Genomic DNA, 12,358 nt, shown 5'->3' with positions numbered 1-12,358 from the left:
AATTTATTTATTATTATTATACTGTAAGTTGTAGGGTACATGTGCATAACGTGCAGGTTTGTTACATATGTATACTTGTGCCTTGTTGGTGTGCTGCACCCATCAACTCGTCATTTACATCAGGTATAACTCCCAATGCAATCCCTCCCCCCTCCCCCCTCCCCATGATAGGCCCCGGTGTGTGATGTTCCCCTTCCCGAGTCCAAGTGATCTCATTGTTCAGTTCCCACCTATGAGTGAGAACATGCGGTGTTTGGTTTTCTGTTCTTGTGATAGTTTGCTAAGAATGATGGATTCCAGCTGCATCCATGTCCCTACAAAGGACACAAACTCATCCTTTTTTATGGCTCATCCTTTTTTATGGTTTTAATTTCTTTTCTTTTTTTTAGATTTTTAATTTCTTTTCTTTCTTTTCTTTTTTTAAATTTATTTCTTTAATTTCTTTTCTTTCAACCCCTCTCCCAGCAACAGAGGACCTCCCCGTCTTAATTTCTAAGGCTAGGAAAAGCCTTATTTATTTATCCTGGAGTAAATAAATAAATACCCTTACTTATTTACCCTAAATAAAGATACCCTTATCTTTATTTACCCTGGAGAAGCAAGGCAGAATCCTTTACTGTATCAGGGAGTGAGAGGACCAGAGTTCTAGCTGCAGCTAAAGGGTTTTAAGGTGAAACGTGGCCCCAGCAACAGTGATGTAGGAAGGGAAAATGGGTTCCTACACCAGTGAGGTAAGTTGGAGACTCTTTTTTTAGGGAATTTACTTCCAAATCAAGATAAAATTAGTTCTTGACCTCCAAACAGTCTAGTCTAGACTTCCGCCCATTGATTACCTTGAATACAACTTGCCATACATGGATTTTTATCTCTAGCTATAAGAAGTGTAGTCCTCACATTTTTAAATTTCAAAACTTTGTTCAACTTTGAGGCTACGAAATCGTTTACCCTGCTGTTTGTGTGCAGTAGGTCCCCCCTTATCCAACAGGGATGCCTTCCCAAGACCTTAAGTGGATGCCTGAAACCACAGAGTACCAAACCCTATATATACATACTATGTTTTTTCCTATATGCACATACCTGTGTAACATTTGATTTATAAACAAGACAGAGTAAGAGATTAACAATAATAAAATAGAACACTTATAACAATATACTGTAATAAAAGTTAGGTGAACGTGGTCTTACTCTCAAATATCTTTTTATACTGTACTATATACACCTGCATTTGGACTATGGTTGACTGAAAGGAGCTGAAATGATAAAAAGTGAAACTGCAGATAAGGGAGGGGGGCTACTGTAATTTAAAATAATATCGGTAGTACTAACCAAAAGTCTAATCAATATGCTAAGACTAGTAAAGTGTATCATTTCTGTATGTTTGATTTGTTTTTCTTTTCTAACTTAATTTATTTGAAAAAGTAATGTGTATGTATGACTCAAAATTTATTTAAAAAAATAAATAAGAATATACAGTGAAAACTGCCTCCCTCCTTCCCTGTCCCCCTAAGTCAACCAGTTTTATAAGTGTATAGCATACCATTATATAGCTGTACCAGCCTCATGCTAATTCAATAATTATAAAATACAAAAGTTACTTTGTACTTGTGCATATATTTCTACAGGATCAATTCTACAAGAAGATTGTAGAAATGTAAGAGTACATGGGCTTACAACTGTGATAGCTCTTAGAGGGCAGTTTATACTCTCACAGCTAAATATGAGAGTTCTTTTCCCCACTCTTACTACCATTGTTATAAGGTTTTTGTTCTTTGACAGTCTTATAGGTGGAAAATAATAGGTCAGTTCCCATGAAAATGGGAATTTCCATCTTCAGAGCCATTTGTATATTTACTTTGATGTTAGCTGTTTCTTTCACCCTTTTATTGGGTTTTTGTTGTTTTGATTTGTAAGGGAGAGATGTGTACGTGCGTGTGTGTATATGTGTGTGTAAGAAAGTGAGAAAATGTTATAAATATTTTAGGTTTTTTTTACTTTGTTTTTGGTGACTTGTGCCATGTAGCAACTTAAAAAATACAGGCTAATATATCATAATATGGCTTCTGAATTTTATGTCACTCTGAGATTATAAATTCTATGATTTTTAAAAATATCTTTGAGTTTTCAAATAAAAACTCAATTTAAAGTACCCAAAAAAACTAATACCTTCGTCACCTGCAAAATTACAAAACAAGATTGTTTTTTCTCCTTTAGTTCATGTCACCTTTTAAAAACTATCTATTCGAGTAGTCCCCAATGTTAGAAGGTATTTGTAGTTGAGAAATCATGTTAGTTGTTTGGAACTCAGAATATGTGTTCCTATAGAAACAATGTTATGATTGGTGAGCTTCCCTATAATCCCTAATCTGAGTTTAGGCTACTATAATCAAAAGATTTAGGGAAGTGAAGAAATAGTTTCCTCTATCTTTATTGATAGTGGCTTAAACAGGGTTGGTGGCTGGGGGCGATGGCTCACACCTGTAATCCCAGCACTGTGGGAGGCCAAGGCAGGTGGATCACCTGAGGTCAGGAGTTCGAGACCAGCCTGGCAAACATGGTGAAAATCTGTCTCTACTAAAAATATATTTTAAAAATTACCCGGGAGTGATGGTGGGCACCTGTAACCCAGCTACTCGGGAGGCTGAGGCAGGAAAATTGCTTGAACCTAGGAGACAGAGGTTGCAATGAGCCGATGTGGTGCCACTGCACTCTAGCCTGGGCGACAAAGTGAGACTCCATCTCAAAAAACAACAACAAAAAATCCCCAGGGTTGGCTTTCCTGTCTTCCTGTTACTTTTTTCCCTGATCTGCAAAACCTAATAAGCACATGACCCTTTTGGGTGTAGACCAGGCCTGTGTCCCAAGAGTGGCCCATGCTCAAACCATTTGTCTTATCTGTACCCAATGAACCATGCATTAAACACCTATTTATTAATACCAACCATAGGCTAGGTAGTGTTCTGTGGACCCTCAATCATATTTCCTTAGTTAATAACATACCTATTAGGTATTTAACAGAAAATATTCTACTAAGGATGTGACTGGCAGTTGCTTATAGTATCAGAAGTGTTTGATTAAGGGATTTTTACGTCGTTTTCTTTTTTCTCTTTTATTTCTGTTTTTCTTTTTTTTTTCTTTTATTTATTTTCAATTTTCTAATGGTCAATATTAGTAAGGAATGAAAGGGACCAACCCTAGACCCTTGGACTAATTCTACCTTTGTCCTTAATGAAATTTGCCCGTGTTTTTCTGCAGAATAACGTCTGTCTCTTGTTAGGAATGTAATTGTGGCTGACTGCCTTCTTGCCACCTTGTCAAGTTGTAGCCCACTGTGAACTTACATATCCAAATAATAACTCCCCTAAGTATAGAGTATGACCAGTTCTGTGTTCATATACCCCTTTCAGAATTTCTTAAGCATCAATAGAAAGTGACCTCAATTCTGTACACCAAACCGTTCCTGCTGTGCTGAATGAGGGAATCTCCTGGACATTTAGCCTGTATAAATGATAAGTAGATGTGGAAGTTTCGTTGTTCTCTCTGGTCTTCTAACTGATTTTTCTATTGTGGAACAAAAGCAGATACAGGCTGAAACTTCTAATCTGAAAATTTGAAATCCTAAATGCTCAAAAACCCTCCGATTTTGTTTTGGAGCTCCAAAATCTGAGGCTTTTTGAGCACCAGCATAGTGCTCAAAGAAAATACTCACTGGAGCATTTCAGATTTTCGGATTAGGGATGCTCAGCTGGCAGGTATAATGCAAATACTCCAAAATCTCAAACATTCCTGGTCCCATGTGTTTTTGGATAGGGGATAACTCAACCTGTGTAGTCAACACCTAGTGGCTTGGGAATGCTTTGGAAGGGCAAACAAACGAGTCCCACTTTGTGCAAAAACGTGATCAGATCATGTGCTTTATTAGAAAGCATCAGCCAGGCGTGGTGGCTCACCTGTAATGCAGCACTTTGGGAGGCTGAGGCGGGCAGATTACAAGGTCAGGAGTTCAAGACCAGCCTGACCAACGTGGTGAAATCCTGTCTCTACTAAAAATACAAAAAATTATCTGGGCTTGGTGGTGCACGCCTGTAGTTCCAGCTACTTGGGTGACTGGGGCAGGAGGAACCTGGGAGGTGGAGGTTGCAGTGAGCCGAGATCGCATCACTGCATTCCAGCCTGGGTGACAGAGCCAAGACTGTCTCAAAAAAAAAAAAAAAAAAAAAAAAGGCATCATCTGACTAAAGTGGTATAGAGAATATTAATTTATTAAGGACAAAAAAGGAAGGGAATATTTAAGAAAAAGACATGCTCAGATTGTGACACTTAGCTTCAGTAGCACCTAGCTTCTCCTTTTTTTTTTTTTTTTTTTTTAAGATGGAGTTTCACTCTTGCTGCCCAGGCTGGAGTGCAGTGGCACAATCTCGGCTCACTGCAGCCTCTGTCTCCCAGGTTCAAGCAATTCTTCTGCCTCAGCCTCCCAAGGAGCTGGGATTATAGGTGTGCACCACCACACCCAGCTAATTTTTGTGTATTTAGTAAAGATGGGGTTTCGCCCTGTTCACCATGTTGGTCAGGCTGGTCTTGAATTCCTGACCTCAGGTTATCCACCTGCCTCAGCCTCCCAAAGTGCTGGGTAAATTATAGCACCTAGCTTCTTTATTTTGATGAACTGAGAATAGTATGATATATTCATGAGAACACATCTATACTGGCAAGCTCAAGTTAGGGTCTTTGAAAAGTATAACCCCAGAGTTTTATGCCTTGATGTATACTTGACATTTTAAGTTACAGTTTGAAACCCTCTAATCTTAACATAGTTGGCACTAGTAATCTGTGATTACTCAAAAAAAAAAAAAAAAGTTGGTTAAAGTGGGGAATTATGTAAAGTTATACATGTGTCTTAGATGTTTTATTTTAACTTAAATATACTTAGGATTTGTCAAGGCCTTTTGTTTGAAATTGTGTCTGTCAATCAGAGCAGTCCTTGAGTAAAACCATACCCAGCACCCACATTCCATACAATCTGCAGTATCTGTTTCTTTTAAATGGAGCAGGACTTTACAACGATTACAAAATCATTCTATGTTACTTTTTTTTATCCCAGCCCTTTATAGCTGTCTCACCTATTCATAATTCAATAGCAGCTTTTTTCTTTAAGATGCTCTTTAAGATACTCGTCTTTTTTGCATTGATGTTTCATTAGTTTATGCAGTAATTCAGATAATTCAGTTACTAGCGTGAGTACACCTAGCACAAACAACATGGGAATAAACAAAACTGAATCATAGCAGGCCTAGAATTTAACTGGTGGGAGCAGAAGTGAGATGACCTACTAGCCATGAGCACAGTGTTTTTGTCATCAATTGAGTTTTACAGAGGAAAGAGTAATGTTAAGTTAAAGTGATAAGATAATTAGGTAGAAGTCAGTTTAAGAACTTCTGTAAGATAATTGTGAAAATTGAGGTTCTTGGACTAGCAAAAAGACCATAGATTTTTAGGTCAAACTAGGTTTACTTCTGGCTCTGCCACTTCCTAGCTTTGTGAAAAACTCTAAAACTTACCCATAACCAGATACTTAGCTTAAAAGGTGCATTCTGTGATTTGTCTTTATATATATCATTGAAGTACATGTTGATTCTTATGAAATGTTTTCTTTCTAACAGGTTGTAAAATTAAAGCACTGAGAGCCAAGACAAACACGTATATCAAGACTCCTGTTCGTGGTGAAGAGCCCATTTTTGTTGTCACTGGAAGGAAAGAAGATGTTGCCATGGCCAAAAGAGAGATCCTCTCAGCTGCAGAGCACTTCTCCATGATTCGTGCATCTCGAAACAAAAATGGGCCTGCCCTGGGAGGATTGTCATGTAGTCCTAATCTGCCCGGTCAAACCACCGTCCAAGTCAGGGTCCCTTATCGTGTGGTAGGATTAGTGGTTGGACCCAAAGGAGCAACTATTAAAAGAATTCAGCAGCAGACCCACACTTACATAGTAACTCCGAGCAGAGATAAGGAACCTGTCTTTGAAGTGACAGGGATGCCTGAAAATGTCGACCGAGCACGGGAAGAAATAGAAATGCATATTGCCATGCGTACAGGAAACTATATAGAGCTCAATGAAGAGAATGATTTCCATTACAATGGTACCGATGTAAGCTTTGAAGGTGGCACTCTTGGCTCTGCGTGGCTCTCCTCCAATCCTGTTCCTCCTAGCCGCGCGAGAATGATATCCAATTATCGAAATGATAGTTCCAGTTCTCTAGGAAGTGGCTCCACAGATTCCTACTTTGGAAGCAACAGGCTGGCTGACTTTAGTCCAACAAGCCCATTTAGTACAGGAAACTTCTGGTTTGGAGATACACTACCATCTGTAGGCTCAGAAGACCTTGCAGTTGACTCTCCTGCCTTTGACTCTTTACCAACATCTGCTCAAACTATCTGGACTCCATTTGAACCAGTTAACCCACTCTCTGGCTTTGGGAGTGATCCTTCTGGTAACATGAAGACTCAGCGCAGAGGAAGTCAGCCATCTACTCCTCGTCTGTCTCCTACATTTCCTGAGAGCATAGAACACCCACTTGCTCGGAGGGTTAGGAGCGACCCACCTAGTACAGGCAACCATGTTGGCCTTCCAATATACATCCCTGCTTTTTCTAATGGTACCAATAGTTACTCCTCTTCCAATGGTGGTTCCACCTCTAGCTCACCTCCAGAATCAAGACGAAAGCACGACTGTGTGATTTGCTTTGAGAATGAGGTTATTGCTGCCCTAGTTCCATGTGGCCACAACCTCTTCTGCATGGAATGTGCCAACAAGATCTGTGAAAAGAGAACGCCATCATGTCCAGTTTGCCAGACAGCTGTTACTCAGGCAATCCAAATTCACTCTTAACTATATATATATACATAAATACTATATCTCTATATGGACTCGTAAAGGCATGGGTATAATGGTACCCCCCAGTAAACTTCCTAATGATTTCTTATGACTGTTATCAGGCTTTATTGGGATTAGGCTAAAGTTGTTAGTAAACTTATAAAAGGCTGCTATGGTAACACTAAACCTAAGTGGTCTCTTGTCTATTAGTTTGGTTTGAATTATTAATACTATCCTGTAGACCCAGAGACATAGTTTATATAAGAATTGCTAAAGCTGAAGTTCAACTTGGCTGAGTGAAGATAATCATAGGTTGTGTGAGCCTATGAGAAAAGTGTATACGTCTAAGATTTCAAAACAGTGGGTCCCAAAGCCTAACCACTTTAAGAGTTTATGGAGGGTACTTGGCATTACAGACGATTCATACACTTCCAGTGCTGCCTTCTTTACACTGCCAGTTTTGACAAAACAGGTTTGTTTGTTTTTTATTTTACAACAACTTATGCCTAATTCTGCAGGATTGCAAGTAACTTTTTAATGCATTGTGATTACTTATTGGTAATAATAGGGCTGATGGCAGTTTACTAGATCACTGGTTATAATTTGGGACAAAAACTGCTACATCGACTTTCATCTCGCCCAGAGTTCTCAAGGCTGGTATGATCAGTGGATCAGGAATGCTGAATTCCTGCCCATTGCCTCTCTTGGTGAATGTGGAAATGGCCACCTTGGTTTTCCCATATCAGGAAGGGCTTTGGGATGGCACCTATATTGGCTAACAATTGAGGATGCGAACATTCCATTCATTAGTGTGCTCGAGCTGTTAGTTTTTAGACTATAGATCAAAATGTGAAACATTTTATGTTCAATCCATATTTGTCTTGCACATTATAAATATATTTTTATTTTTTAGTAATTTAGGGGAGGGAGGAAGGGGAAAGGGATAATGATGCCCTTGGCATAATTCATAAAAGCAGCTGTGACAACCTCCAATCAGTTTACTTCATTTCAAAAACTATTTCCAATCACAAGGAAAGATTTATTTAAAATACACTCGTACATTTCACCTGTGGATGTCTATAACTTCATCCTCAGTATGTTCCCAAATCTGTGCTGGCATTGAAAGGACAAAACATTATACTGGTGGGTTTTTCTACTAATTATTTTTTGAAGCATTATTTTCCCAACACAAAAGAGCTTTTTTCTCGGTATAATGAAAATTGAAATCCTATGTGTATTCAATAGTAAATAGACAAATTTTATTTTTTATTTCCACTTGAAGAGTTACATTTCTTATAAAAGTTTACAAATAACGGTTTTTATTTTGATTTTTTCAGTATAAAAAAAGTTGCCTTGATGGCATATTATGATGTAATGCTAATTGCTTGTAGGATAGTAAATGTCAGTATTGAAACCTAATCTCTAGCTGCCGTCTTGTAGATATGAACGAATGTTCACCAAGCATGTATTTTGTATTTTGTTGCATTGTACACTGCAACTAATAAGCCAAGGAATCGACATATATTAGGTGCGTGTACTGTTTCTAAAAACCACAAACTAAGAATGATAAATTATCAATATAGTTTAGTATTTGCTAATTTTACTACACTCTTTTGTTATGTATATGTAGGGAAGTCATAGGGATTATAAATTCAATTTGAGTAAAATTTAAAACCATATATTTTATGATAAAGGGCCTTTAACTTAAGATGGCCAAAGCACTGATATTATATATTTGCTGTAAAGAGAATTATAAGAGTTTTATTTTTCTGATATTAAAAGTTACTTAATAAAGACTTGTTTCCATTAACTTGAATGTATTCTCCTTGGTGTGTTTCATATAATCATCAGTTTATACTAGAAGATTAGTTAACAGAATTGAAAATTTTCTTTTATAGACTCCCTGTTCCCCAACCAGCTATCTCTGCTCACTCTTGTAGTTATTTTGTGTATGTGTGCTCTTGGTTTTGAGTGTGTCGCTTATGTTCCTGTCCAAGTTTAGTTTTTTCTTTAAATGAGTGTTACATTACAGTAAATTGGAAATTTGGCTGGTTGTAGATTTAATTGCATATTTGTGTAGTTGACCACAAACCACTAGTGATCTAATTGTGAATAGTAAGTGACTTTCTTTTATACATCGTTACTTGAAATCCTGAATTCAACTTAAATTCTACTTGGTTTGCATCCTTTGTTTATGGATTTTTGTCTTTTTATCACCAAATCTGTAAAACAAGTTCTTTTGTAATACAAAAGCACCAGTTTACCTTTCAAGAAAAACTACCTTCTGAAAAGTTGACAGAAATATTTCTCCATTTATGAAATTGATTTGATACAGATTGAAGTAAATCATTGACATTTATTTATTTTTTTTTTTATTTTTATTTTTGAGACAGAGTCTCGCTCTGTTGCCCAGGCTGGAGTGCAGTGGCGTGATCTCAGCTCACTGCAAGTTCCGTCTCCCGGATTCACGCCATTCTCCTGCCTTAGCCTCCTGAGTAGCTGGGACTACAGGCGCCCGCCACCATGCCCAGCTAATTTTTTTTGTATTTTAGTAGAGACGGGGTTTCACTGTGTTAGCCAGGATGGTCTCGATCTCCTGACCTTGTGATCCGCCCGTCTCGGCCTCCCTAAGTGCTGGGATTACAGGCGTGAGCCACCGCGCCCGGCCGACATTGTTTTAAAAAGCAAGAATAAAGGCATTTCTAAGATAATTTTAAAGAAACTAAAATTCTGTCCTTTTTTTTTTTTTTTTTTTTTTTGAGATGGAGTCTCGTTCTGTCACCCAGCCTGGAGTGCAGTAGCTCAATCTCGACTCACTGCAACCTCTGCCCCTCGGGTTCAAATCAGCCTCCCGAGTAGCTGGGATTACAGGCACACACCACCACGCCCAGCTAATAATTTTTGTATTTTTAGTAGAGATGGGGTTTCACCATGTTGGCCAGGCTGGTCTCAAATTCCTGACCCTAAGTGATCCGCCCACCTTGACCTCCCAAAGTGCTGGGACTACAGGCGCGAACCACTGTGCCTTGCCTCTATTTATTCTTAATACTTAGACGTATCACATATCCATACCAAGACTTCACTGTGGGTTTTGGACAAATTCTTAGGCTGTGGTAGACTTGCAAGCATAGATTCAATGATGGGCAAGATCATCGTTCTAGAATTGTTGGGCAGAGTTACTTTGTCAACTTTAGGATTAGCCCCCGGAAGTATTAGTCTGATTACTCGGTTGTGTTACAGTATTTGTACAATTCCTGTTTAGATTGGATAACTTGTGAAATGAATTAACTTTTACCTAATGCTAGGTCAAAATCTTTTAGGGGGCCTTGAAAATAATCTCTATTTTAGAAGCTTTCCTTGTCCCAGAGTAAGCCAAAACTTGTCTGGAAGTAATGTTAGCAAAACTGATAAGCACTTACTCTGGTTCTAAGTCGGGATCTGCCTTTCCCTGTGTGCCTGTGTTAATTTTCTTGCTTACTGAAGTATTGGGGAAGAGAGACTTCAGGAAATCTGTGGGCCTGTGTTACAGGAAATAGCCATACCACACTGGATAATCTGCAATGTGAATAACCAAGAATTAGGCAAACCTATTGGGAGACCTTTACATTATTCCATTTTCACAACTGGAAAGGTGGATGCTAAACTGAAAACATTAGGTTTGGATAGCTGCTCAAGTTATTGTAGTGTTCTATAATTCTTCCTATAAAAGACTTTATCAAAAGAATCCCATTGCAAAGTAGACTTTTAGCAAGAATGGAGGCTAGAATAATTAGGTTTTAAAAAACAGGTATAAAACAGGGGTATTAAATGTGTTTTTACAGATTGTTCAGTGAATCTGGTAGCCCAAAACCAGACACTGGTTCTCATTCTGCCACCTGCCCCTTCTATCCCTTAAATTTCTACTTTTCTCATTCTAAAACTTTTTATAAATAATGGGGATTGGGGATGTTTATAATACACTGTGAACATCTTTTCCTTGTCAGTATACTTCTACAATGTAATTTAATGGTAGCAGTAATATTCTCTCTTCTGGCTATCCCATAACTTAACCATTTGCTCTTAGTGACTAATCGAAGTAACTATGGGCAGTGGAGCCCTGATGAAATATAGGGAAGGACATTGAGAAGCCTCAGGAGGAGATTCAATTTAGTCAAGATTTAAAATAGCTGTTCTCTTTAAAGTGGCATACCTTCCCCCTTGGGTACATCAGAGCATCTCTTCCTATTAAGTTTCTTCAGCTGATTATATGTAATAATTGAGAATTGTGAAAGAAATGTTCCCGCCATTGAGATTTTCTACTGCCTCCATACTCGTTTATCTACATTTTAAAGGATTGTGTTTGTACACCAGTACAAGAAAACTTCATAAGGAGGGTAAATGATTAGATACTTTAAATAGTAAATGGAGTTCACTGATCAGAGATTGGAATTGGGAGGGAAGATGGCTAAAGAGAAACCACACATTTCTAAGCCCTTGGGGTGAGTTTAGATCCTCATTAGTCTCAGGGAAAATGGGGATATTTGTAACTTGATTACTAAATGAGTTGTAAAAATAGACTTCCTGCTGCCTTTGAATGTGTTCTAAATGATAAATCTTCAATCTCTGAAAGCATGTGCGTAAGTGCCTTCCTTTTGTAATGTGGAAGTTTTAAAAAGGAACTACAGTAATCAGCTGAGTTTAAACCAAAAACTGAAAAGAACTGGCTTAGTAACAAGAGGCTTGCTAGTTTAAAAAGAGGCAGTAAATGAGAGTCAAGATTATGAGTCTGCTCAACTCCTACCAGCAACATTTCAGTTTACCCAAAGCTGCTAGCAGTGTTACACATAATTTTCTGCATATTTAAATATGGAGCATGGGGATGGGACAAGTCAGTCACACCATCTTCAGGGCTGCACAAAAAGATACAAACATGATCTGTACCATAAACTGAGTCAGATGGTGGTTCTTGTAAATTAGAATAATCTTGGATAAGTCAGCAATAGTTTACCTATATTCAAAATGGAAAATCTGAGTGTAATTACTTAAAATTTGGAAATAAAATGTAGATATTCCCCTATATTAAAGCATTAAGGCTTTTATATCTGTTTCATGACATTTTCAATATCAGAAACACTGAGTGGAACTTTTGACATGATCTGTTTCTGCAATTTCAGGGAAATTACCAAAGTAGTATCACAAGGGACATGAATGGGTAGTGGTTTCAAGTCTACTTGAGTCAGAGGTGAAGTGCTAGGCATTATACCTTAACGATAAAACTAGGGCTAGGTGCAGTGGCTGATTGATGCCTATAATCCCAGCACTTCGGAAGGCCGAGGCTGGAGGATCACTTGAGCCCAGGAGTTCAAGAGCAGCCTGGGTAACAGGGAGACCCTGTCTCTAGAAAGCTAAAATTTCAAAAAGGATTGAGGGAATACTTGATAACTCGTAGATTTGGCTAATGCCCAACATGTGTAAATTAGCCAGATTTATTAGGTGACAAGAGAATGTGAT

The 12,358-nt window shown here is 38.2% G+C and overlaps 1 protein-coding gene across 1 annotated transcript in view; it reads left to right on the top strand.

The window, feature by feature from the left end:
• Positions 1 to 8,684, top strand: part of MEX3C (mex-3 RNA binding family member C) — a 23,245-nt gene extending 14,561 nt beyond the window's left edge. Inside the window, 1 exon segment of the mRNA XM_003914387.3 lies at positions 5,658 to 8,684. Within this exon segment, the coding sequence (XP_003914436.2) occupies positions 5,658 to 6,883 (1,226 nt within the window). The 3' untranslated portion in view covers positions 6,884 to 8,684.
• Positions 8,685 to 12,358: the final 3,674 nt, after the last annotated feature.

This window comes from Papio anubis, chromosome 19, assembly GCF_008728515.1.
Source record: "Papio anubis isolate 15944 chromosome 19, Panubis1.0, whole genome shotgun sequence".
Lineage (NCBI taxonomy): Eukaryota > Metazoa > Chordata > Mammalia > Primates > Cercopithecidae > Papio > Papio anubis.
This window is presented reverse-complemented; position numbering and strand designations above follow the sequence as displayed.